The 22,203-nt window shown below is 46.7% G+C and overlaps 1 protein-coding gene across 1 annotated transcript in view; it reads left to right on the forward strand.

The window, feature by feature from the left end:
• Positions 1-2,123: 2,123 nt before the first annotated feature.
• The window catches only part of CNBD2 (cyclic nucleotide binding domain containing 2), a gene marked incomplete at both ends in the record, with an annotated part of 49,177 nt that continues 29,097 nt past the window's right edge, over positions 2,124-22,203 (forward strand). Inside the window, 7 exons of the mRNA XM_082858223.1 lie at positions 2,124-2,174; positions 4,894-5,031; positions 7,664-7,717; positions 12,155-12,318; positions 15,902-16,058; positions 16,568-16,719; positions 18,623-18,761. Of these exons, the coding sequence (XP_082714349.1) occupies positions 2,124-2,174; positions 4,894-5,031; positions 7,664-7,717; positions 12,155-12,318; positions 15,902-16,058; positions 16,568-16,719; positions 18,623-18,761 (855 nt within the window). The remainder of the gene's footprint in view (positions 2,175-4,893; positions 5,032-7,663; positions 7,718-12,154; positions 12,319-15,901; positions 16,059-16,567; positions 16,720-18,622; positions 18,762-22,203) is intronic.

A 22,203-nucleotide genomic window follows, 5' to 3' on the forward strand; every position in this document is an offset into this window, starting at 1 on the left:
TCTTTTCATGCTACCTTTATCAGGTTTTAGTATCAGTATTCTCCTTGCTTAATAAATAGAATTTGATAGTTTTCCTTCTTTTTATGCTCTGGAATAGTTTAAGAAACATCAGGATTATTGGACATTGCCTGTGAAAACTTCAGGACCTGGTACTCTTTTCTTTTTTGGTGGTAGTGGTGGTGAGAAAGCTCTTTTACAACTTTCTCTATTTCTCCTATGAAAATTAGTCTATTAGATGTTTTCTATTTGGGTCACTTTGGTAAATTATTTTTTCCTAGAAAATGACTCATAAAATCCCAGTATTTAAGTGTTGACAGCTAATTCAAAAATTTTTGAAAACTCTGTCAGAACTTGCCAACAGGCTAGATATGGCCTGTAGACTACCATTTTGCAACCCCTGATTATAGTCAGAGGATTTTAGACCTGAAAGAGGCCATATAGATCCTGTACCAGGGGTTGCAAATAGGTAACATGCTCACAGGTAACACGGTTGTGTGAGGTGAGGACTTTGGTGAATTGAAGAGCCCATTCCCTAACTAAAGATAAAGAAGTTAAGTTTTCACAATATTTTAACCAAAACACCATGTGGGTCAAATAAAGCAGTCTGCAAACTCAGTTTGGCCCATGGGTGGCTGGTTCGTGGCCTCTGCCAGTTTAACCCCACTTCCTGCCATACCTCCTAGGCGTCTCACTTTCCAGCCACATTTTATGCTCCCTGAACAAGCCCTGCCCTTTCTTCATGTATCTTTATAGCTTTATTCTAGTGAGACGACCACAGCTGGCGACAGATGAAGTTGGGAGTGTCTACTTTTGAGGTTCCATCAGGTTTTTGGTTCTACCTACCGGCATCCTCTAATGCCCCTCATTAGCCTGGTCCTCTCCATGTCACTTGGATCCTGAGGCAACTCAGGGGCAACTTAGGGGACTGGTGGGACAGCCCCCTGTCCATATCTACCTCCTACCGTCTCTTTGACTTTCCCCATGTCCAGTAGTCATTTCTCTGTGAAACCCTCTAGACATTTGTAGTAGGGGATCTTCTTATATTTTCTTCCTCAAGTCTAGGTCTGGGGTTGGGGAAGCAACCACACTGCTTCTCTCTCTTTCTCTCTTTTTCTGAAACGTTTTCTTCCTGTTTCTTCCTGAGTTCTTTACATCTTTTCTCCAGGTAAGGGGGGAAAAACCAGTTCTATCTCTTCTCACCTCTGTAAGTGATTAGTGTCTCATCCCAGGACTGGTGGCCTTTGAATTTAGCAATTTAGAGCCTGAATATTTCTTCCCAGCTGTCCAGCTGTCCTCACTGTATTCAGTACCCTTCCTTGGCTGTCAGTCTCGGGGGGCTTAGCTGGATAAGAATGGCACATCAGGCGGTAACTTGAAATCACAGTTTTTCACTGAGGATTCTAGTACAAGAGCAAGATGGGATTTTCAGCTGCCATCTTTGATCTAGTAGAAAAAAGTACTTTATAACCGATATGCTTCACTTTTGGAAGGACCTCAGAGTCCTTGAGTTCCAGTCACCAAATATCTTTTAACACTTGGCACCCCGTTTGGTTGAGGACTTCCAGTTTGCTGAGTGTTCCTGATTTGCTGGTTTAACAAGGTTTATAGGATAGTGCCAAGCACCTACACTCCAGGCTCATCTCCAATTTCGAAGCCTCAGAGTGGTCCCCAGGCTGAGGTTTTGGATGTCCTCACGCCAAGCCCAGAAGCCTCCTACTTTCTTTAAGCTGGCCCTGTGACTCTGGCAGTCATTTAGCTACTTTGAGTCTTAGCCGCATGCAGGGAGTGGGTGTGAAGTCCCTCACCTTATAATAGTTGTGAGGATTAACTAAGATAATACCTCTGAGTGTGCACTAAACGTTGGATTCCCAGATTCCAGTTACTTCCCACTGCCCTCTCTTCCTTCCAGACTCTTCCAGTGTGACATAAGGAGGTTCTGAGAATAGATTTGTTAGAACAAGGCTTCCATCCACTGTTGGTTGGGGATAAGGAATGGAGAGGAGCTCTTACCTTGCCACTGAGGGAAACTTTGTTTCTAGTATAACTGGATTCTTGGGAAAAGACTTGTGGTCCTACCCTTGAAAAGCAAAGGGGCTGTTGTGCCATTTGCCAGCTCAGGAACCATGAAGAGATATACGGTGTCCCATTCCTGGCAGATCCTGAAGAAGGAATTGGTGAGGAGTGTCAAGGACCCCGGGAGGGAATAGTGGAAGCCTGAACAAACAGGTACTTTCAGGAAAGGAGAGGCAGGTGGAGGAGGCGGCCTCGGATAAACATGGCCACCCTGTACCTTTTGGAGTCACAAAGGAAAGACTGAATTCTGACCCCTGCCCTGTAGCCTACTCTGCCCTTGGCATTGGCTACACTTTGAGCCCCTGAGGACTGCTCTGTACTCACCCTTCTTGCTATTAGGAGAGTCAGAGAGAATAAGGCCCAGTATCAGGGTAGAGTAATAGGTTAAACTTAAGGACTCTGGAGCCAAACTTCCTGGGTTTAAATCCCTATCACCTATTAGTCGTGCGGCTAATATTAGTATTAGGCAAGTTACTTGATTTGCTGTGCCTGTTTTCTCTTCTGTAAAGGGTGATGATAACAGTACCAATATCAACTGCATTGATTTGTTATTGAGGATTAAATGAGTCAATACATATAATAGGCTTAGAATAGAGCCTGACAATGACAAATTGTATTCAATAAATATTAATTTTATTAATAAAGCTTTTCCCCGTATTTCCTTTAGATATGTAATTTTAAAAAAATATTATAGTTACAGGTAGAGCACCTCACCATCTCACTCTGTTTCTCCTCACTGGCAACAACTTTCCTGAGATTGATATGTACCCTTCCTGTCTATATTTTAAAATTTTTATTATATCTGTGTGTATCCATAAGAACCTGCAGTATGCGGCACATTTTAAAAAATGGTGTCATAAATGGCATCTCATTTCACCTTTTTTCCACTCAAAATTGTGTGAGCTTTACCCGCATTGACACACACTCTAGTGCCATGTCCAGTCCCGTGACTCTACCTGATGTATTTTTCTTATTTGTCCCTAAAACGTCTTTTACAGCTTGTTATTATGAACCAGGAGCCAATCAAGGTTCATATTTTGCATTTGTTTGTATGTCTCTCTTTTTTTTTAAATAAATTTATTTATTTGGCTGTATTGGGTCTTTGTTGTTGTGCGTGGGCTTTCCCTAGTTGCGGCGAGCGAGGGCTGCTCTTCGTTGTGGTGCGTGGGCTTCTCATTGTGGTGACTTCTCTTGTGGAGCACAGGCTGTAGGTGTGCAGGCTCAGTAGTTGTGGCTAGCGGGCTCTAGAGCGCAGGCTCAGTAGTTGTGGTGCACGGGCTTAGTTTTTCCACGGCATGTGGGATCTTCCCGGACTAGGGCTCAAACCCATGTCCCCTGCATTGGCAGGTGTATTCCCAACAACTGCGCCACCAGGGAAGCCCTGTTTGTATGTCTCTTGAGTATTAGTCTAGAACAGCCCCCTCACTTTGTTTTTTTCCTCATGCAACTGACCTTTATTTTAAATAAATTTATTTATTTATTTCTTATTTATTTTTGGCTGTATTGGGTCTTCGTTGCTGTGCGCGGGCTTTCTCTAGTTGCAGCAAGTGGGGGCTACTCTTCGTTGCAGTGCGCGGGCTTCTCATTGCCATGGCTTCTCTTGTGGCGGAGCACGGGCTCTAGGTGTGCAGGCTTCAGTAGTTGTGGCACGTGGGCTCTAGAGCTCAGGCTCAGTAGTTGTGGTGCACAGGCTTAGTTGCTCCACGGCATGTGGGATCTTCCCAGACCAGGGCTCAAACCTGTGTCCCCTGCGTTGGCAGGCGGATTCTTAACCACTGCACCACCAGGGAAGCCCTTGCAACTGACTTTTTGAAGAAACTGGGTTAGATGACTTGTAGATTGTTTTACATTCTGGATTTGTCTCTTTGGTGTTGAACTTGTTTCCCTGTCCCTTATATTTACTTGGCAGGTGGAGGGTGACTGCCCTTACTCCTCAATTCATATTGGGATGGAGAGGCTGATTTGTTCTCAGCTCCAATTCCAAATTCCCAGGGAAAAGATAGGATGGCTTATCTTGGATTAGGTGTTATATTAGTTTTCTTTTGACTGCTGTACCACAATTTAGTGGCTTAAAACAGCACACATTGGGACTTCTCTGATGGTCCAGTGGTTGAGACTCCGTGCTTCCAGTGCAGGGGACACAGGTTCGATCCCTGGTTGGGGAATTAATATCTTGCATGCTGCACGGCATGGCCAAAAAATAAATTAAAACAAACAAACAAACAAACAAACACATTATCTTCTGGAGGCTAGAAGTCTGGCACGGGTTCAAATCCAGGTGTTAGCAGGGCTGTGTTCCTTTCTCGAGGGTGGAGGGAAGAATTCATTTCCTTGACTTTCTGTCTTCTACAGACCACCACATTCCTTGACTCATGGCCCTTTCTCTGCCTTCAAAGCCAGCATTGTTGCATCTCTCTGACCATTCTTCCCTCAGATGCATCTGATTCCATCATGCAGGCTCTTTACATCACCCCTCACGGCGTGCCGTTACTTGTGCACATTATTTTCTGGACCCAAGTGAAGGACTTCACAGTTAACTAAAGCTGTGCTGGTGAATGCTTAAATAGGGTCCTGGGGAGGGATATGCCCCCATTTGTAGTAGTTGCCAGTTTCTGTGGCATAAATACTCCCACCATGGCCAATTTCAAGCTACCAAAATGATTTCAACAGGCTTGAAAACTTCCTAAAGATGTAACTATGGTTCCAGCAACAACACTGCATTTAATCCTATTACATTTCACCTTGTTCACACTATCCAGCCTGCTGTTGACTGTTGAAAACAGATGGTTTCCACAGATCTTGTTTGTTTTGTTTCCACAGGGGCTATACCAGCTCACCATGGATATCATTAGGATGAACCGAGTGTGTAGAATGTTCCGCCAAGGCCTCAGGGGACTTCGGGAATATCAGATCATTGAGACTGCTCACAGAAAGCACCCTATCTTCTCTTTCTGGGATGTAAGCTGCTGGGCTTAGCAGGTTTATACACAGTTTAAAGGGGTCCAATAAATAGCACCTCACTTCCAAGCCCAAGTTCTGAATCAACTGAGAGAGAAGACAAAGGGTAAAGCAGATGGGAGACTGAGCTGTCACTTTTATTAATGACAAAACTTATATTGGAGAAGCTGACGGGTGTCATCAAGCCAGAGGGTTACCTAATACTAAACCCCAGAGTTGGACAGCCTTATTGACGACCCTAGTCACAGGCAGTGCTGGACCAAGGCAGGCATTCACTGCAGTAGCAGGGTCTCCTGCCCTACACTCACAGCAGGGAAGGGCAGAGCAGAATGTGGGCTTGGAGGGATGGAGAAGGGGATGATCATGCCCGGTTTCTCCTTCCAAATTCACCAAAGAGTTTAAGTCACTCCTTCCCAGTGTGAAAGGAGAGGGGCTAGTAGTGTTCTGCTAGTACAACTCCCTTCACGTAGAGAGAAACATGAAGAGTGGGGAAGAAGCCATCTCCATTCCAAGGGTGATCAAAACAGCCAGAAGAAATCCAGGAGCCACAATGGAGCCAGGATTTCCCGAATACCTACCAACTGTTCATCTTCTCTGCCTTCTTTCCTGTCTCCCCCCCACCTAGACAAGAAGGGAACATTTGCAGGGCCTCTCTGGTGACCTTGCTTTCTAGATTTTCTGGAAGGTCCCAATTTCAAATATTTTATCCCAGTGGTAGATCCTGAGCCCCTTTTTGGCTCAGAAAAGTTGATCACCCTTCTGTTAACTTGTTCTGGGTCCCCAAGGGTGTCTTCATTACTATCCAGGGCTCCAAAGTTTCCCCAGCCAATAACTAGACAAACCCTGCCCAGATTCCTATTGTGCCAGCCGCGCCTCCCCACTGCATCCAGCGATCGCCTCGAAAATATTTCCCAGAATGGTTTCTGAAGCCTAGCAGCCAAGGAGAGGGGCGTGGAGGGGTGGTGATGGGGAAAGGAAGGTGTCTTAGGTTGGTTTCTAAGGGACCAGCAGCTAATGTAACTGTGTATATGTGGCTGAGTTTAAGACGAAGCAGGGAGTAGGCACCTGGGGGCAGCTTGAGGGGAAGGGCTTGCCCCATCTAAAAACATTCAAATTCATATATTTTTAAGGCATTTTGGTGGCCAAACCAAACAAATCTGCAGCCAGATTCTGCCCTGTTATTGGGCCGTGAGATGAGAAGGGTTGGAGCAGGAGCCTCGTAACCTCAGGAGGGACCTTCTGACTCAGGGTGTCACGCAGTGGTGAAGCGAAGGGCCCTGGAGACCAGGAGTCTGTGGTTACCAGGAGACTTGGGTTGGTGCCTGGGCAGCTGGAAGCTGAAGACCAGAGTCAGGCTTGTCATCATGGGAGTGTGAGGCTAAACCTAACAACATCCTGCTCTGTCAGGATGGCCTTGTGCGGAGCAGAGCTTCTCAGGGACAGCCTATGGGGGTCATATGGCTTCCAGGCAGGGAGCCGGGGGGTTGGGGCATAGTGTCGGGCAGAGAGAGCCGTAGACTGGTTTTCAGTGGAGTATGTGAATCCAGATCTTTCTGAACATCACGTCTTTCTTTCATTGGCCTCTCTGAGAAGCACCACATGGATGTATAAACCATAAATGGAGGGAGGGGACAGGGAACCGAGTGGGCTCTGGGGAAGGATGTGAGGTGTGCCCAGAGAGATGAATGGGGGTCCTGGTTTGCCCCAGGATGCTGTTCAGGGCCTTGTTTGTCCCTTTCCTCCCCTGCTACTCCCCCCTACATATCTTTTTCCTCTCTCTCTGCCCCTTTCTCTACCCTTTCCACATCCTCTCTGCATCTGTTAGGAAACAGGGTTGAATTAGTTCATCCCTAAGACCTCTTCTTCCTGGCCATCCTTCAGATGAGGACCATTTCCTCACTGTGTGATTTTTGGGCAACTTCCTTCACCCACTTCAGGTCCTCAGTGGAGCTGCTCAGTAGTACCTGCTTTGTCCTGATGATGAAATGGAATAAGATAAGCCATGCCGGGCTTCCCTGGTGGCGCAGTGGTTGAGAGTCCGCCTGCCGATGCAGGGGACACGGGTTCGTGCCCTGGTCCGGGAGGATCGCACATGCCGCGGAGTGGCTGGGCCCGTGAGCCATGGCCGCTGAACCTGCGCGTCCGGAGCCTGTGCTCTGCAACGGGAGAGGCCACAACAGTGAGAGGCCCGCGTACCGCAAAAAAAAAAAACCAAAACGATAAGCCATGCCTGGCTCATTATAGGCACTTAATGAAGGTTGGCTTTATTTGTTCCTTCCTCTTTATCCCTCTTTCTTTTCTCTATACTTTCCTTTTTTTTTTTTTTGCTTCTTTTCTCTCTTCCTTTTCTCTCTCCATCCTTCTTCTCTTTATCCTCCTTTCCCTCTCCCCACCCCTGTCTTTCTCTGCCTCCATAATAATACATTGTCAATGCTGGGCCCAAGTCTTGTGTGGAGCTGGGGCTTTTGAGCGGAGGTGGACATGAGAGGCCCAGCTGGTAGGAGATTTCCCAAGGCTTCCTGCCTACCACAGTGGCCCAGGTACACAGAAGGGTTTCAGTGCAAAATTCTAGAAACAGTCTTGCTGATTCTCCTTCCTCTCCTCAGCCCCCCTTCCTTTTTTTTTCCCCCAGAAAAAGAAACAAGGCAGAATCACATTTGATACTATGGACTTCATTGGAGAGTCGGTATGTATAGACAGCTCTGACCTTGCTGCTGGGATTTTTTTTTTTTTCTTGCATCATAGCCTGAAAGAAGCCCTGGGCTGGGTATCAGGATAGCTGGGTTCAGACCAGGTTCTGCCACCAACCCAGTGTGCCACCCTGAGCTAGCCACTTAGTTTCCTCACCTATAAAATAGCTGATCTTGGTGATCCCTTTCAGTTCTGGCATCCCAAGACTGTGAGCCTTCCCCCCACCACCACCCAGCCAACCCCCAAACCCATTGTTGCTTTATAGCTGAGCAGAACCAGCACGGGAGATCGCGTGTGCTTGGACCAGTGGGAAAACCGTAGAAGGCAAAGGAGAGGATGTGAGAGCCCCAGACAGAAGAGAAATAATCAGGGTGGTGGGAAAAGCACTGGCCTGTGTCTGAATTCTGGCTCTGCCCGAAACTTTCTGATAGATGCTGGGCACATCTGTCTCTCACCTGTGCTCAGGTGGCCACTCTGAGAAGGGAATGCCTTCATGTCATTTGCACTGTGTGATTTGTTCTCTGAATTTCAAGCATTATTATCTTCCTGGCTTCTCCCCACCAAATCCTGGATATTAAATTAAAATTTAAAATTTAATTTAAATTTTAAAGGGGCTTCCTTATTTATAGGGAAGATCTGAAGTTCTCACCAATGTAGACCTGACTTGACCCTGGCCTGGAGCAGCCATGCTGGGTTTTCTCTAGGAAAAGCAGGGAGAACAGAGCTTTATAACTGGTACCAGGACCACCTGTGCCACGCTGCTGCCTCCTTCTCCTTTGGAACCAAGGTGTGGCTTCTGCTGACTGCCTCCCCTGGGCATACTAATTTCTCATGCCGCATTATATATGAAGCACAGTAAAGTCCTCCAAATTCTGAGTTTTCTTCAGTTTTCGAGACCAGCTAGTGTCTGACCCTGTGCCCTGAAGGTTACCCAAGTTTCACCCTTCAGACAGGAGAAACTAGGGGTCTCTCTGAGAGCCACAGAGCTCTGGAGATGGAGGCAATTCTGTGCGTAGCAACAGAAGGAGAGAGGCGAGTACAGAGGAAAAGTCCATCATATAGGCAAGGCCTCTCTGCCTTTTGAATGAGTTATCACTGGCTCTGTCTCCAGCACAGAGATGGAGAGTAGAGACCCAATTTAAAAACCTGCCCTTTGAGTGACTGCGAATGGGTACCAGGTTTCTTTCTAGGGTGATTAAAAGGTTCTAAAACCCACTGTGGTGAGGTACTACTCTGTGAATACACTAAAAATTGATCTGTGCACTTTAAATGATGAAATCATTATGTTATGTGAATTACGTCTCGATCAAGCTGATACACACACACACACACACACACATTTATACATATATAAGCTGTCTCTCAGACAACACTGGAAAACTCAACTTCCATATAGTCTACTAATGCTAACCTTCTCAGAAAGAATCCTAAGAATTATAGAGGCTTAGAATCATAGACTCATTTATTATAGCGTTTGTGAGACATTGGAAACAATGGGTACATTTCTAAAACATGCTTTAAAAAAAATATTGAGTGAAAAAAAGGCAAGTTGCATAAACGATGTCAGCAGTCTAACATTTATGCAAATAAAAATAAAACAATTCTTTACATATTCTGTGGGCACACGTATAAGTATATAATAATATATATAAATGGTTAACTCTGGTGGTGGAGAGCAGGTCTGGGTTACTGGTGACATGGTACAAGGGGATTTTAACTATATATATTGTTCTGATTTTTAATGGAAAATAGTCATGTATTATGTGATTTTCAAAAATTTTATTTATGCATAAGAAAAAGGCAGGAAACAAGAATGCCACATGTAAATGGCTTGTTCTGGGTGGTAGGATTATGGGCAGCCCCTCTTATTTTCCTTTACCCTTCCTGTATGCTAGATGAACACAATGAGGAGATGGCTGGCCTGAAGTGAGTGAGGGTGACAGCGTTGAGAAATGGTGTGTGAGAAACAGGCAGGGCTCTGTTTGAATACTATTCCCTTTTCCCCATTCCAGATATTTTTATGAGCTCCTAAGGTAGGCCTAGATCTGTGTCTGGTGGTGGGGAATACAGACAGCTGTCTGTATCTGCAGGTTCCACATCCGTGGATTCAACTGACCACGGATAGAAAATATTCAGAAAAGAAAAATTCCAGAAAGTTCCAAAAAGCAAAATTGAATACTGCTTGCAGACAGCAACTAGTTATTGTATTTGCAACTATTTACATAGTATGTACATTGCGTTAGGTATTATAAGTAATCTAGGGATGATTTAAAGTATACAGGAGGATGTGCAAATGCTACAGCATTTTAGATAAGGGACTTGAGCATCTGCAGATTTTGGTATTGGCAGGGGTCTTGGAACCAATCCTTCCTCCCCACCTTGTGGATACTGAAGGACAAGGATGACTGTGCTAAGTTGTGTAACATTCGCACCTTCCCTTAAGGAGCTAATTAGGAGTTAAGGAGATGAAACTTACCCAGGAAGTTAATAACAAACTGCCACTTTTGTAGAAATCCACAGAAGGAGTCTCAAGGGTTAGGGGTGATTAGAAGGATTTCCTGGAGGAATTAGGGCCCTAAGTGGGCCTGAAAAATAAGTTTGGTTCATAGAAGCCAGAGGCATCTGTTTTGCCATAAATAGACCCTATGATAGAAATCCTAATGGGTTATTGATAGTAAGAGAGAGAAAGGAGAAAGATTGGATTCAGACCATAAAAAAGACCAGCACTTCCATAGCCCTTGCTCTGTGCCGTGCACATTGTAAGCCCTTGACACGTATTAACCCTGCTATGTGTACGTATCGTTTCTGTTATCATCAGGTAGGGAAACAGGGGCTCCGGGAGAAGAGACTTGTGCCAGGACACACAAATGGGAAGTCGCAGGACAAAGTTCAAACCCAGGCACCTGGCAGCAGAGCCTGTGTGCTTTTAACCACTGTGCTACACTGTCTTTCCGTCTGTTGTGAAGATCAGAATTCTGCATCATGTCCCACTTTCCTTTTGCTTCTATGACGGTTACTGTTATGTAAGACTGCCGATGTTCATTCCTTCCTTCCATAAATATGTATTTTGTTGAGTGCCCACTACAGATGAGACATTATTCTAGAGTGGGAAACAAGGTAGACAAGGCCACTATCGTGTTTATATTGGAGCTTATATTCTAGAGCACCTTTGTCCGATGGAACTTTCTGTGACCATGGAAATGTTTAGTAGTCTGCATTATCCAAAACAGTAGCCAGCAGACACATGTAGCTACTGAACCCTTGTCGTTAGTGTGACTGAGGGGCTTATTTTTTATCTAATTTAATTTAAATTTAAGTAGCCACATGTGGCTGTTGGCTGCCATAGTGGACAGTGCAGTTCTACACGTGTGTGTGTGTGTGTGTGTGTGTGTGTGTGTGTGTATGTGTAGGGTGGGGAAATGACAGATAATATCCACATTAACCAAAAAAGAATAAGGTCATTTCAGAAAGTATTAAATGCTTTGAAGAGAATGATTCATAGCTCGCAGAGTGCTGGGAAGGGGGCCTGCTATTTTAGCTCAGATGATGCAGAAGGAACTCCCTGAGGATGTGGCACCATATGAGCTGAGAGCAGAATGAGGAGGAGGAGGCGGCAGCCATATCCATGTGAAAACCCAGGGGAAGAACATTCTGGGCAGAGGAAACAGCCCAAGCAAAGATCTAAAGACAGAAGTGAGCTTGGCATGTGCAAGAGATGGGTAGAAGGCTAGAGAATGAGGGGAGAGGCAGGAGGAGAGGTTGGAGGGCAGTAGGCAGGTAGGGAGTCAGACCATGTGGGGCCCCAGGCTGTGGTAGGAGTTAACATTTTCTCCTAAGTGCAACGGGCAGCCAGGGAGGGGTGTTAACAACTCACGGTGCCATTTCCCTGGCAGGTAGGCGTGGTGAGCGAATGGGTAGATCTGCCCGCCCCCTGGTCCACGAGTCCTGGCTGCTGAGGGTTAGCTAAGAGTCTCTGTAGGCTCTCTTTGTTCCTTAGGCCCCCGGAGAACGCTGAGGTATAGGCTGAGGCAGGGGAGGTCTCCCCTGACTGAAGTGTGTCAAAGGGCCCTTGGAGCCCAGGGAGCCCCACTATTGACTTGGGGGCGTGGTCAATGAACAGCAGAGGTAGTATGATCAGTAGCTGGGGATACAGGCCTTGGCAGGTAACAAATCTAGGTAATAATCCTGCCTGAATGTCGTCATCTGTCAAAGGGGATAATAATCGTGCGTCGCTTCTTTAGGTAAAGATTCAATGAGACGGCGTGTGTAAGTTGCCTATCCCGATGCCTGGCACACAGGAAGCACTCATTACATGTCAGCCACTATTGTATGGGGAGTGGGCAAGTGTGAAAGAAGGACTGTGGGGAGTTGCCTGCTAGCCCCTGGGGGAAACTGCTGGGCCCTCTGTGTCACTTTGGCTCTCTCTTTCCAGGAGCACTTCCCTCCAAGGGCCATTCAGATCACGCAGAAGAAGCCCGCTTGGAGGACAGAGCGCGAGATCCAGTCCCTCTGTAACCTCCTGCAGGTTCTGGATAGTTACCAGAACTACTCGGAGCCCCTGCAGCTGCTCCTGGCCAAGGTCATGCGCTTTGAACGGTCAGTGAGGGGCACATCCCTTGGCCCCTGGGCTGGGGCTGGGCTGGGCAGGGCAAGAAGGGCCTGGCTGCAAAGGCCACGGCGGGTCTACCAGCCCCTCTGCGGGGTGTCAGCCGTGAGAAACCTTCTGTCACTTCACCTTGGTGCTCACCGTTATGACTGCAGCCCACTGTGTCTCAGCCATTCATTGAGAATCTACCCAGAATTAAGGAGTCACTGAGTCTGGAGAGGATCTGGTTGGAACCTCAGAAAGGATCTAGTCTAATTCCCTCATTTTTCAGATAAGGAAACTGAGGCTCGGGGTGGAAATTAGTCATCCTAGTTCACCCAGAAAATAAGTAGCAGAGCCGAGACTCAAATCCAGGCCCTAAAAGCCAGAAGGGATCACAGATGAGGTACTACATCCAGGTAGGAACAACTAGGGCAAGAGTCTGTGAACTTGGATGAGAAAAAATATTATATCTGTATTTTCATTAACCTCTGAAATTTATAATTTCCTTCAGTCATGAATGTAGGTAACAAACCACTGCATACTATTTATTTATTTGGCTGTGTCTGGTCTTAGTTGTGGCATGCAGGATCTTTTGTTGCAGCGTGCAGGCTTCCCTCTAGTTGTGGCACGCGGGCTTAGTTGCCCTGTGGCATGTGGGATCTTAGTTCCCTGACCAGGGATCGAACCTGCATCCCCTGCATTGGGAGGGGGATTCTTAACCACTGGACCACCTGGGAAGTCCCTGTATAATTTTTTTTATAAATAAAAAAATACAGGTATTATGACATATTCAAGTTGCTGCAGATTTCTCAAAAGATAATTTATATTTATCACGTCTTTGAAATGATGGTAGTTATTAGATCTGCTGCTGGCTCTTGTTTTTCAGTGCCTTAATAAAGAGGCACATATATTGCTATATCACAAACTTGGTTTTTTCTTAACTGTAATTCTAATGTATATTATTTTATACATTTAAAACATTGTTCTGTGAAACCTTCACCAGATTGTCAACTGGTCCGTGACACACACAAAAAGGGACCTTGTAAATCCCTTGTAGTAGAGAAGCCCAAGAGGTACATGTGAAAATAGTTATTTCCAGTGGCCTCAGGGGGGCAGCCTAGCAGAATATTTGAGGTAAGACCTGTCTTGAAATCTAAGATGTAAGGTCACTATAGGTTTGTGCCCTATCTTCCTTCATAGTGGTCACAGTCTAAGACATAACCACAACTAACTACGGATTACAGACGACCCTTTATGACCCACGCAGGGTCTGTTTCACAGGTAATAAGCCAGGAGGAGGTAACCTTCCAGCTAGCTTGGCCAAGGGAGTTTCACAGAAGAGGTGGCGTTTGAACAGGTAGATTTGACAAGTGGAGGTGTAGACGGGACATTCCAGGCAGAGGGAACCATCTGCTTTGTTCTAGCCCAGTAAAGAAGAGAGGGAGTCACTGCTGTCTTTTTTTTTTTTTTTGGCCTCTCCCGTTGCAGAGCACAGGCTCTGGACGCGCAGGCTCAGCGGCCATGGCTCACGGGCCCAGCCGCTCTGCGGCATGTGGGATCTTCCCGGACTGGGGCACGAACCCCTGTCCCCTGCATCGGCAGGCGGACTCTCAACCACTGCGCCACCAGGGAAGCCCCCACTGCTGTCTTAAAGTAAGATTCTATAGCAGGCAGAATGGCGTCACAGAAAGAAAAAGAGTCACAGGCTTAGAAGCTCTGGAATTTAATGCCCCGTCTGCTGTGTGACCTCAGGCAAGCCACTTAACCTTTCTGAGCCTAGTATCCCCATGAGTGATATAAAGATAATAGTATGAATTTTACAGGCTTTTTGTGAACATCAGGATGTGGTAATTGTTAAAGCCCTCCGCTAGTTGCTGATTACTATTTCTGGGACTGGGAATTAGCAGATTAGATAGAATTCTTCCACTCACAAGCGACAGAAAACCCAGCCTAAGGGAATGCATTGGTGGCTCATGTATCTGAAAGTCCTGGGATAGTTCTCCAGCTTCAGGCTCAGCTGGATTCAGGGGCTCAGTGTCACCAGGACCCACGTTTGTGTCTTGTCTCTCTCCATCTCTTGGCACTTCGTTTGCATAAGCAGCTTATGCAAATGCAAATGCAAAGGAGAGTCTCTGTCTGAGACTCTCCCTTCATGGTGGCAAGCTGGCTGCTACAGCCACAGCTCCAAACTTCTAGCTTTCCAGGTTCAGTCCATTGGGAAGGAGAAAATACCTCTTCCCGGTCAAGTCAGAGCCTTGGGATTAGTTCTTTCTGAGCCAGGGTGATCTCACTTGAATCACCAGTGGGTTAGTGATGTTCTGATTGTCTAAGAGTCAAGAAAAGGTGTTTCCCCCAAAGTAAAATCAGGGTGCAGTTGGTGGAAAAAGGTGACCAGGTGCTTGGCAGTGAAAACAACAGATATCTGCTGTATGAGATATCTCTTCACTCCCAAAATGTAGGTTATGGTCTCTGAGGGTCTACCCTGGAATGAAGGCTGGCCTGTGCTCTCTCGTCCCCGAAGTGTTACTTCCTGGCTGAATATGCTTGCCTTCTCCCATCTAGTCACTGTCATCTGGGCTGTTGCCTCTTTCCTCTATTGATAAAGCCTCTGGTTTGTACATTGTCCTGTCTGTTGGAGCTTACTGTTCTTTCTTTGAATATGCCAGGCCTCCAGCCATCTCTATGCTTTTGGACATGGTGGTCCCTCTGCCTACGACACTCTTCCATCTCTCTGGCCACCTGGATGACTCTAGCCACCATCCTAGGGCCTTCTCTGGCCTTCCTAAACTGGTTTAAGTGCCCTTTCTCTCTGCTTCTGAATTAGCCTGTGCCTTACCTCTTTTAAAGCATTTTTAAACCTTATTTACTTCTTGTATTTGACCATAATTTTGAGAACAAAATTTGTATTTTTTATCACTACACCTGTTAGACACCATTGGTATTTGTCTAACTTATTGAATGAATGAAGTAAATAAATACTAAAAGCAGTGAGATTTGATTTGAACTTGCATTTGAAATACAGAAACTATCCTCCTCTGAGCTTAAGAACTGTTAGTTTGCTCTGAACCTGGGTACCTTTGCCCTAAAGGTTCCCAGTTGGATAGTGAGCTATTAGGGATCGTAATAAGATCATTTATCCATCTCTTTCTACGTATGCTCATCTGCATTTTACAGACAAGAGTAACTGAGGCTCAGAGAGGGGATATGAGTTGCCTAGTGTCCCACAGCTAAGGGCAAAACCAGGATTTGGATCCTGGTCTGACTCTAAAGCCAGTGCTCATATCATTTAGCTACTCATCCATTGCTTCCAGCATTTGTTCATTCATTTATTCAACAACTGTTCATTGCCTAAGCAGACTGACAAAGGCTCTGCTCTCCGGCAGCTTCCTCTAATGGAGGTGGGCGGCCGGACAAATGTTAGTGAAGGGGTCAAGCTTGGTGGGGATGGGGCTGGGCTGTTCTGAGGTCCCTTCTAGTCCCAGTCTGTGCTTTCATACTCCAGAGCAGAGAGCACGGCCCGTCCAGATCTCCTCCCCCTAGGGACCAGACTCTGTGTTGCTACCAGGTCAACTGGCCATGGTCTTTTCCCAGGTTTGGTCGCAGGCGTGTGATCATCAGGAAGGGCCAGAGGGCCAACAGCTTTTATTTTATCTACCTGGGCACGGTGGCCGTGACCGAGGACGAAGATGGCAGCAGTGCCTTCCTGGACCCCCACCCGACGTTGCTGCAAAAGGGCAGCTCTTTTGGGGTAAGCACGGGGGACGGGTCTGCGTTCCTGGGGTGGGGTTCGTGGTGTGACAGGACTCCTGCTACAACCTCTAGGCCAGGCCCAGCCCTGCCTTTCACTCTGTGCAGTCACTGCGCTGTTGTGGGTCACAGAGCCCTTACCTGTCAAATGCTGATCGAGTTGGAGCCAGTGATGTCCAAGTCCCACCACTTCGTCTGTGATGTTTAAGGAGTATGCTCCCTCTACAACCCCCTAGAGGTGCAGTGACTCCTCAGCAAGGCCTCTCCAGCTTCCTTTCTCTGCCCTGGTCAAGCCAGTTGCCTCTTTTTCCACAGGCAGCATATTAAGAGGGAGGGGCGTGGCCCCATAGAAGCAGGGAGTGAGCAGGGGCACAGGACGTTCCAGGGAACCTGCAGTCTGGGGAGGAGAGATTTCTCAGGGGAGATGCAAGCAGGGAAGAGGTGGTCAGGGCTGCGGGCAGAACGCCAGGGGTGACCTCTCACTTGCCTTTGCCCCTGTCTACCCAACAGGAAATGGGCTTTCTAACTTCTTCAGTGAGGAGGGCCACCGTGGTCTGTATGGAAGAAACAGAGTTCTTGGTTGTTGACAGAGAGGATTTCCTTGCTAATAAACTGGACCAAGAAGTTAAAAAGGATGCTCAGCATCGGTTTGAATTTTTTAGGTAACTCCACCAGCCAGCATCTTCCCCCTGTGTGTCTATTAGGTGCCTTTGTCCTAGACCCAGTGGGGAACACTAGGTGCTGTTCTCTCTGCTTGAAATGCTCTTTGGTACCCACCTCCCGCCCAACTTCTCCATCTAGCAAACTCCTAACATACCTTCAGGTCACAGTTCAAATATCCCTTCCTTATGGGATAGTAACAACAGAATAGCTAACATGCATTGAGCACTTGCTGGGCCAGGCAGGATGCTCAGCCCTTTGTACCACCCGTTATATCTAATCTCACATTCAACCCATGATGTTCTTTCTCTTTTTCTCCCCAGTTTACAGTGAGGGAAGCAAGGCTCAGGATGGTGATGTGTCCAGAATGCCTGATTCAGAGTCTCTGGGCTTCACAACCCCTCCTCACTAACCAAGCCCACCTACCCTCACTCCAGAATAGAGAGGGTGCCCCCTCAGTGCTTCTACCCTGTGTTTCTGTAAAGCCCCATCCAAACTGTAATTCTTGAGCATATAATACTTTCTTTACAGTTTATTTGTGCCATCAGACAGTAAGCAGCTCAGTGGCAAGGGCAGACCTGCCTTTTTCACCATCATCATCCCTGTGTTATCACAGTGCCAGGAGCATGCAGGTGCTCATTTAATTATCTTTAGTTACTTGCCTTGAGGAAAAGAGTGAAAATCAAATGGAGCATCTGCACTGGCACTGAGAATACAGGTTGTAGGGTTGCAGGGCCATAGAGAAGCGTGTTGAGCAGAGGGGTGGGCTGGAACTGAGAGAAAGCCATCTGCATGAAGGGGCTGCAGCCCGAAAAGGGAGGGACTCGGTTCTGAAGGGAGGGGCAGTTCATTTTTTTATACAGTGGAAGAAAAATAGGACCGTGTTCTAATCTCAACTCTTAGGCTTATCCACCATGGGACCCTAGATAGGTCACTTCACTTCTCTGGGCTTTAGTCTCCTGCGCAGTAAAATGGGGATAACAATTCCTCTCTCCCGAGGTCATTGTAAGAATCAAATGAGGTGATCGTGGGAAGTGCGTGGCTCAGTCTTGGCCCAGGAGGTGCTCCTTCTGTGGTGGCCCTGTTTTCCTCCTGTGTTTCCAGACCCTTCTCCTCCTTGGGCATGGCACTGACCCTGTTCCCCTTTGATGCCCTGGACAGAACTCGGTGCTCCCTCGCCTAGGTTGAGGCCTGAATCACTCGAGTTCAGAGCTCATAATCTGTTGGAGCTGAGAAGATCTAAGATGATTTTTGTTGGCAGCCCCGCGGGGCCACCTGCGAGGGAAGGGAAGCCCATGATCAGCGGTGTATGAGATTCAAGATCGCGGAAGGGGTGGTCACTGCCGGGTGGGCCTTTCACCACAGGGCACAAACAGGCCAAAAGAGGAGAGTCCAGACTTCCCCCATTCCCAGGCCCAGGGCTGAGGATTTGAAGCCAATAGGCTGGAGGAGACAGGGGTTGGAATGAGCTGCCCAAACCAAAGGTAGGACCTGGACTGCTGGGCTGGGGGACAGGATAACCAGTGAGCTGAAGTGAGGAACTCTTGGGTGCTCCTTGGAATGGGAGTAGCTCAGTGGTAACAAGGTTGGCGGGGGATTCAGCCGGGAGAAGCTCCTGGAGGGAGGAGCGGAAGTGAAAGAAGCAGAGCTCCGATCACCCCGGGTGCGTCTGAGGCGCAGTGAGGGGAGCAGCTGAAGGGCAGGGCCTTGAGAAGAGGGCAGGGGAGCAAAGGACAAGTGACAGGAGACCGGCTGCAGGCTAGGCTAGCGAGCAGGGTGGGCGTGAAATCTTCCGCCTCAGGCCTTTGCAAGAGCAGGAGAACATATTCATTTTCTGGAAATTGCTAAGTGCTGAGCCCCCTTGGTGACGGAGGGCGATGAAGTCTAACAGGCTTTTCCCCTCAGGAAGATGGATCTGTTTCACTCCTGGTCCGATGAGAAGCTCTGGAAGCTCGTAATGCTGGGGAAGATAGAGAAGTTCTCATATGGGCAGCTGATCTCAAAGGACTTTGTAGAATCGTCCTCCATCGTGTTTGTGTGTAAGGTAAGAGGTCTGGGGTGGGGTGGTGAAGCTGGGAAGAGCGTGCCTAATCTAATGTCCCGTAGCCAGGTGACCGGCAGAGCCCTGGTCTTCAACACGTCTTTTTCTGAGCGCCCATATCCTACTTAAAAAGGCAAAGGAGTGTCCATTGACAGGTGAATGGATAAAGAAGATGTGGCACATATATACAATGGAATATTACTCAGCCATAAAGAGAAACAAAACTGAGTTGTTTGTAGTGAGGTGAATGGACCTAGAGACTGTCATACAGAGTGAAGTCAGAAAGAGAAAAATAAATACCGTATGCTAACACATATATATGGAATATAAAAAAAAAAAAAATGATGAACCTAGGGGCAGGACAGGAATAAAGAGACAGATGTAGATAATGGACTTGAAAACACAGGGAGGGGGAAGGGAAAGCTGGGACGAAGTGAGAGAGTGGCATGGACATATATACACTACCAAATGTAAAGTAGAGAGCGAGTGGGAAGCAGCTGCATAGCACAGGGAGATCAGCAGTGCTTTGTGACCACCTAGAGGGGTGGGATAGGGAGGGTGGGAGGGAGGGAGATGCAAGAGGGAGGGGATATGGGGTTATAGTATGCATATAGCTGATCCACTTTGTTATATAGCAGAAACTAACACACCATTGTAAAGCAATTATACTCCAATAAAGATGTTAAAAAAAAAAAAAGACAAAGGACACACTTTGGCCTCCCTCCCTCAGAGGGTTGCTGTGAACGTTAAGATATAGCTGTTATATTACAAAGAGGGCAGGTGTGGGGAGGGTACCCCCTTCTTCAGCTCATATACATGTTTATTTACAAACAGATACATATTTATATTATGCATTTGGCTCTTGAATTTTGATGATGCCAGGTCACTTATTTATTTATTTATTATTTCTTTTTGGCTGCATTGGGTCTTCGTTGCTGCGCATGGGCTTCCTCTACTTGCGGCAAGTGGGGGCAACTCTTTGTTGCGGTGCATGGGCTTCTCATTGCGGTGGCTTCTCTTGTTGTGGAGCACGGGCTCTAGGCACGCGGGCTTCAGTAGCTGTGGCACTCGGGGTCAGTAGTTGTGGCTCGCAGGCTCTAGAGCGCAGGCTCAGTAGTTGTGGCGCACGGGCTTAGTTGCTCCGTGGCATGTGGGATCTTCGCAGGCCAGGGCTCGAACCCATGTCCCCTGCATTGGCAGGCGGATTCTTAACCACTGCGCCACCAGGGAGATTTCCAGATCACTTTTTATAATTATAATCTCTAAATTGTAAAAGTAATACGACCACATTATACAACTTTCCAGGAAGAGGGACAAATGAACTCATCACCACAGAATAGATTTCCAAAATTGAAATTACTTAGCATCACCATTTTTATGACTCTTGGAACAAACTGCTTTTCACAAGGAGGGATCCACTTTCTTTAGCTCCCAGCAACACACAACTTTGCCAGTGCCACCAACCTCTGCCATCATTCTTTCAAAAGTTTTTAAATTTAATATGTGGCAATTACTGCCTCACTGAGGATTTAGCTTATGGTTTTTTCTGATTACTAGTGAGATTAATCATGTTTGTTTACTATCTGAATTTTGTGTTTTGTGAATTGCTTTATGTCCTTTGCCCCCTGCTCTGTAGGTTGATAATGAAAAGAAAATTTAAGGAGGTTGATATTGTCATTATTCCCATTTTACAGAGGTGGAAAGGAAGGTTAGGTGGCTTGTTCAAGATCACGCAGTTGATGAGGGGCAGAGGCAGGGTTCGACCCAGGTCTGTCTGACCCTAAAGCTCTTCTTCCCAGAAGCTGGGACTTGGGATTTGAGTTGACCTTTCCATCAATTGTTGACCCTGCTCGAATCCTAAGTAGTTCATCATCATCATCATCATAAGAGTCACTATTTTTTTTTGAAGCTCTTTGCTCCTGTGCTAGGAGTGCTACTAACATCATTAATCTTTTTTTGTTTATTTTGGAATAGGTAGTACTTCACATGGTTCAAAATTCAAAACGCTCACAAGAGTGATGTCTCCCTCCCCTCTCTCTCTCCCAGAGTATCCCTCCCCAGGGACCACCACCAGCACCAGTTTCTATGTCTCTGTCCTCCACATGTTCTCCCTCTATACAGGCAAATGCGTGTGTATATGTTTTTTCCTTCTTTTTCATAAGTGGTGTCATCCTATACAGACTGTTCTGCACTTTGTTGTTTCATTTAAGAGTATTTCTGTAGGTTGTTCCATGTCAGTACATAAAGAACTCATTCATTCTCTTTTACCACTCATGAGTATTTTACTGTACGGTTGTGCTTTATTTTTTTATATATTTATTGGAGTATAATTGCTTTACAATGTTGTGTTAGTTTCTGCTGTACAGCAAAATAAATCAGCTATATGTATACATATATCCCCATATCCCCTCCCTCTTGTGTCTCCCTCCCACCCTCCCTATCCCACCCCTCTAGGTCATCACAAAGCATCGAGCTGATCTCCCTGTGCTGTGCTATGCAGCAGCTTCACACTAGCCATCCATTTTACATTTGGTAGTGTATATATGTCAATGCTACGCTCTCACTTTGTCCCCGCTTCCCCTTCCCCCTCGGTGTCCTCAAGACCATTCTCTACATCTGCATCTTTATTCCTGCCCTGCCACTAGGTTCATCAGTACTGTTTTTTTAGATTCCATATGTATGGTTGTACTTTAACCAGTTCCCTAATTGATGGATATTTAGGTTATCTCAACGTTTGCTATTTCAAACAGTGCTTTGATGAATAACTGTGCACCTAGTACCATTCTACCATAAATCTTCACTGTAGCTCTACCAGGAAGATATTATTATTCCAAGTTTGCAGATGAAGAAGTTGAAGCTAAGATGCCTTAAGAAAGGCCACGTAGCTAGTAAGTGGCAGAGCCAGAATTCTGCCCCAAGACTCCCATATTTAATATCTCCTGTATACCTGTTGCCTACATGTTAAGCCACCACAGACATTTGCCAAGTTTTTGCCAAGATCATGACACAGTGGCCCAGGCTCTGGAGGGATACAAAGGTGGAAAAGATTGGTTTTCTGGGGCTTCCCTGGTGGCACAGTGGTTAGAATCTGCCTGCCAATGCAGGGGACATGGGTTCGAGCCCTGATCCATGAAGATCCCACATGCCATGGAGCAGTTAGCCCGTGCACCACAACTACTGAGCCTGTGCTCTAGAGCCCGCGAGCCACAACTACTGAGCCCGAGTGCTACAACTACTGAAGCCCGCGCGCCTAGAGCCTGTGCTCTGCAACAGGAGAAGCCACCGCAATGAGAAGCCCATGCACCGCAACAAAGAGTAGTCCCCACTTGCCGCAACTAGAGGAAAGCCCATGTGCAGCAACGAAGACCCAATGCAGCCAAAAATAAAATAAATTTATATATTAAAAAAAAAAGGAAAGATTGGTTCTCTCTCCTTATATATCTTC

The sequence above is a fragment of the Leucopleurus acutus genome (assembly GCF_964270905.1).
Source record: "Leucopleurus acutus genome assembly, chromosome: 16".
Taxonomy (NCBI): domain Eukaryota; kingdom Metazoa; phylum Chordata; class Mammalia; order Artiodactyla; family Delphinidae; genus Leucopleurus; species Leucopleurus acutus.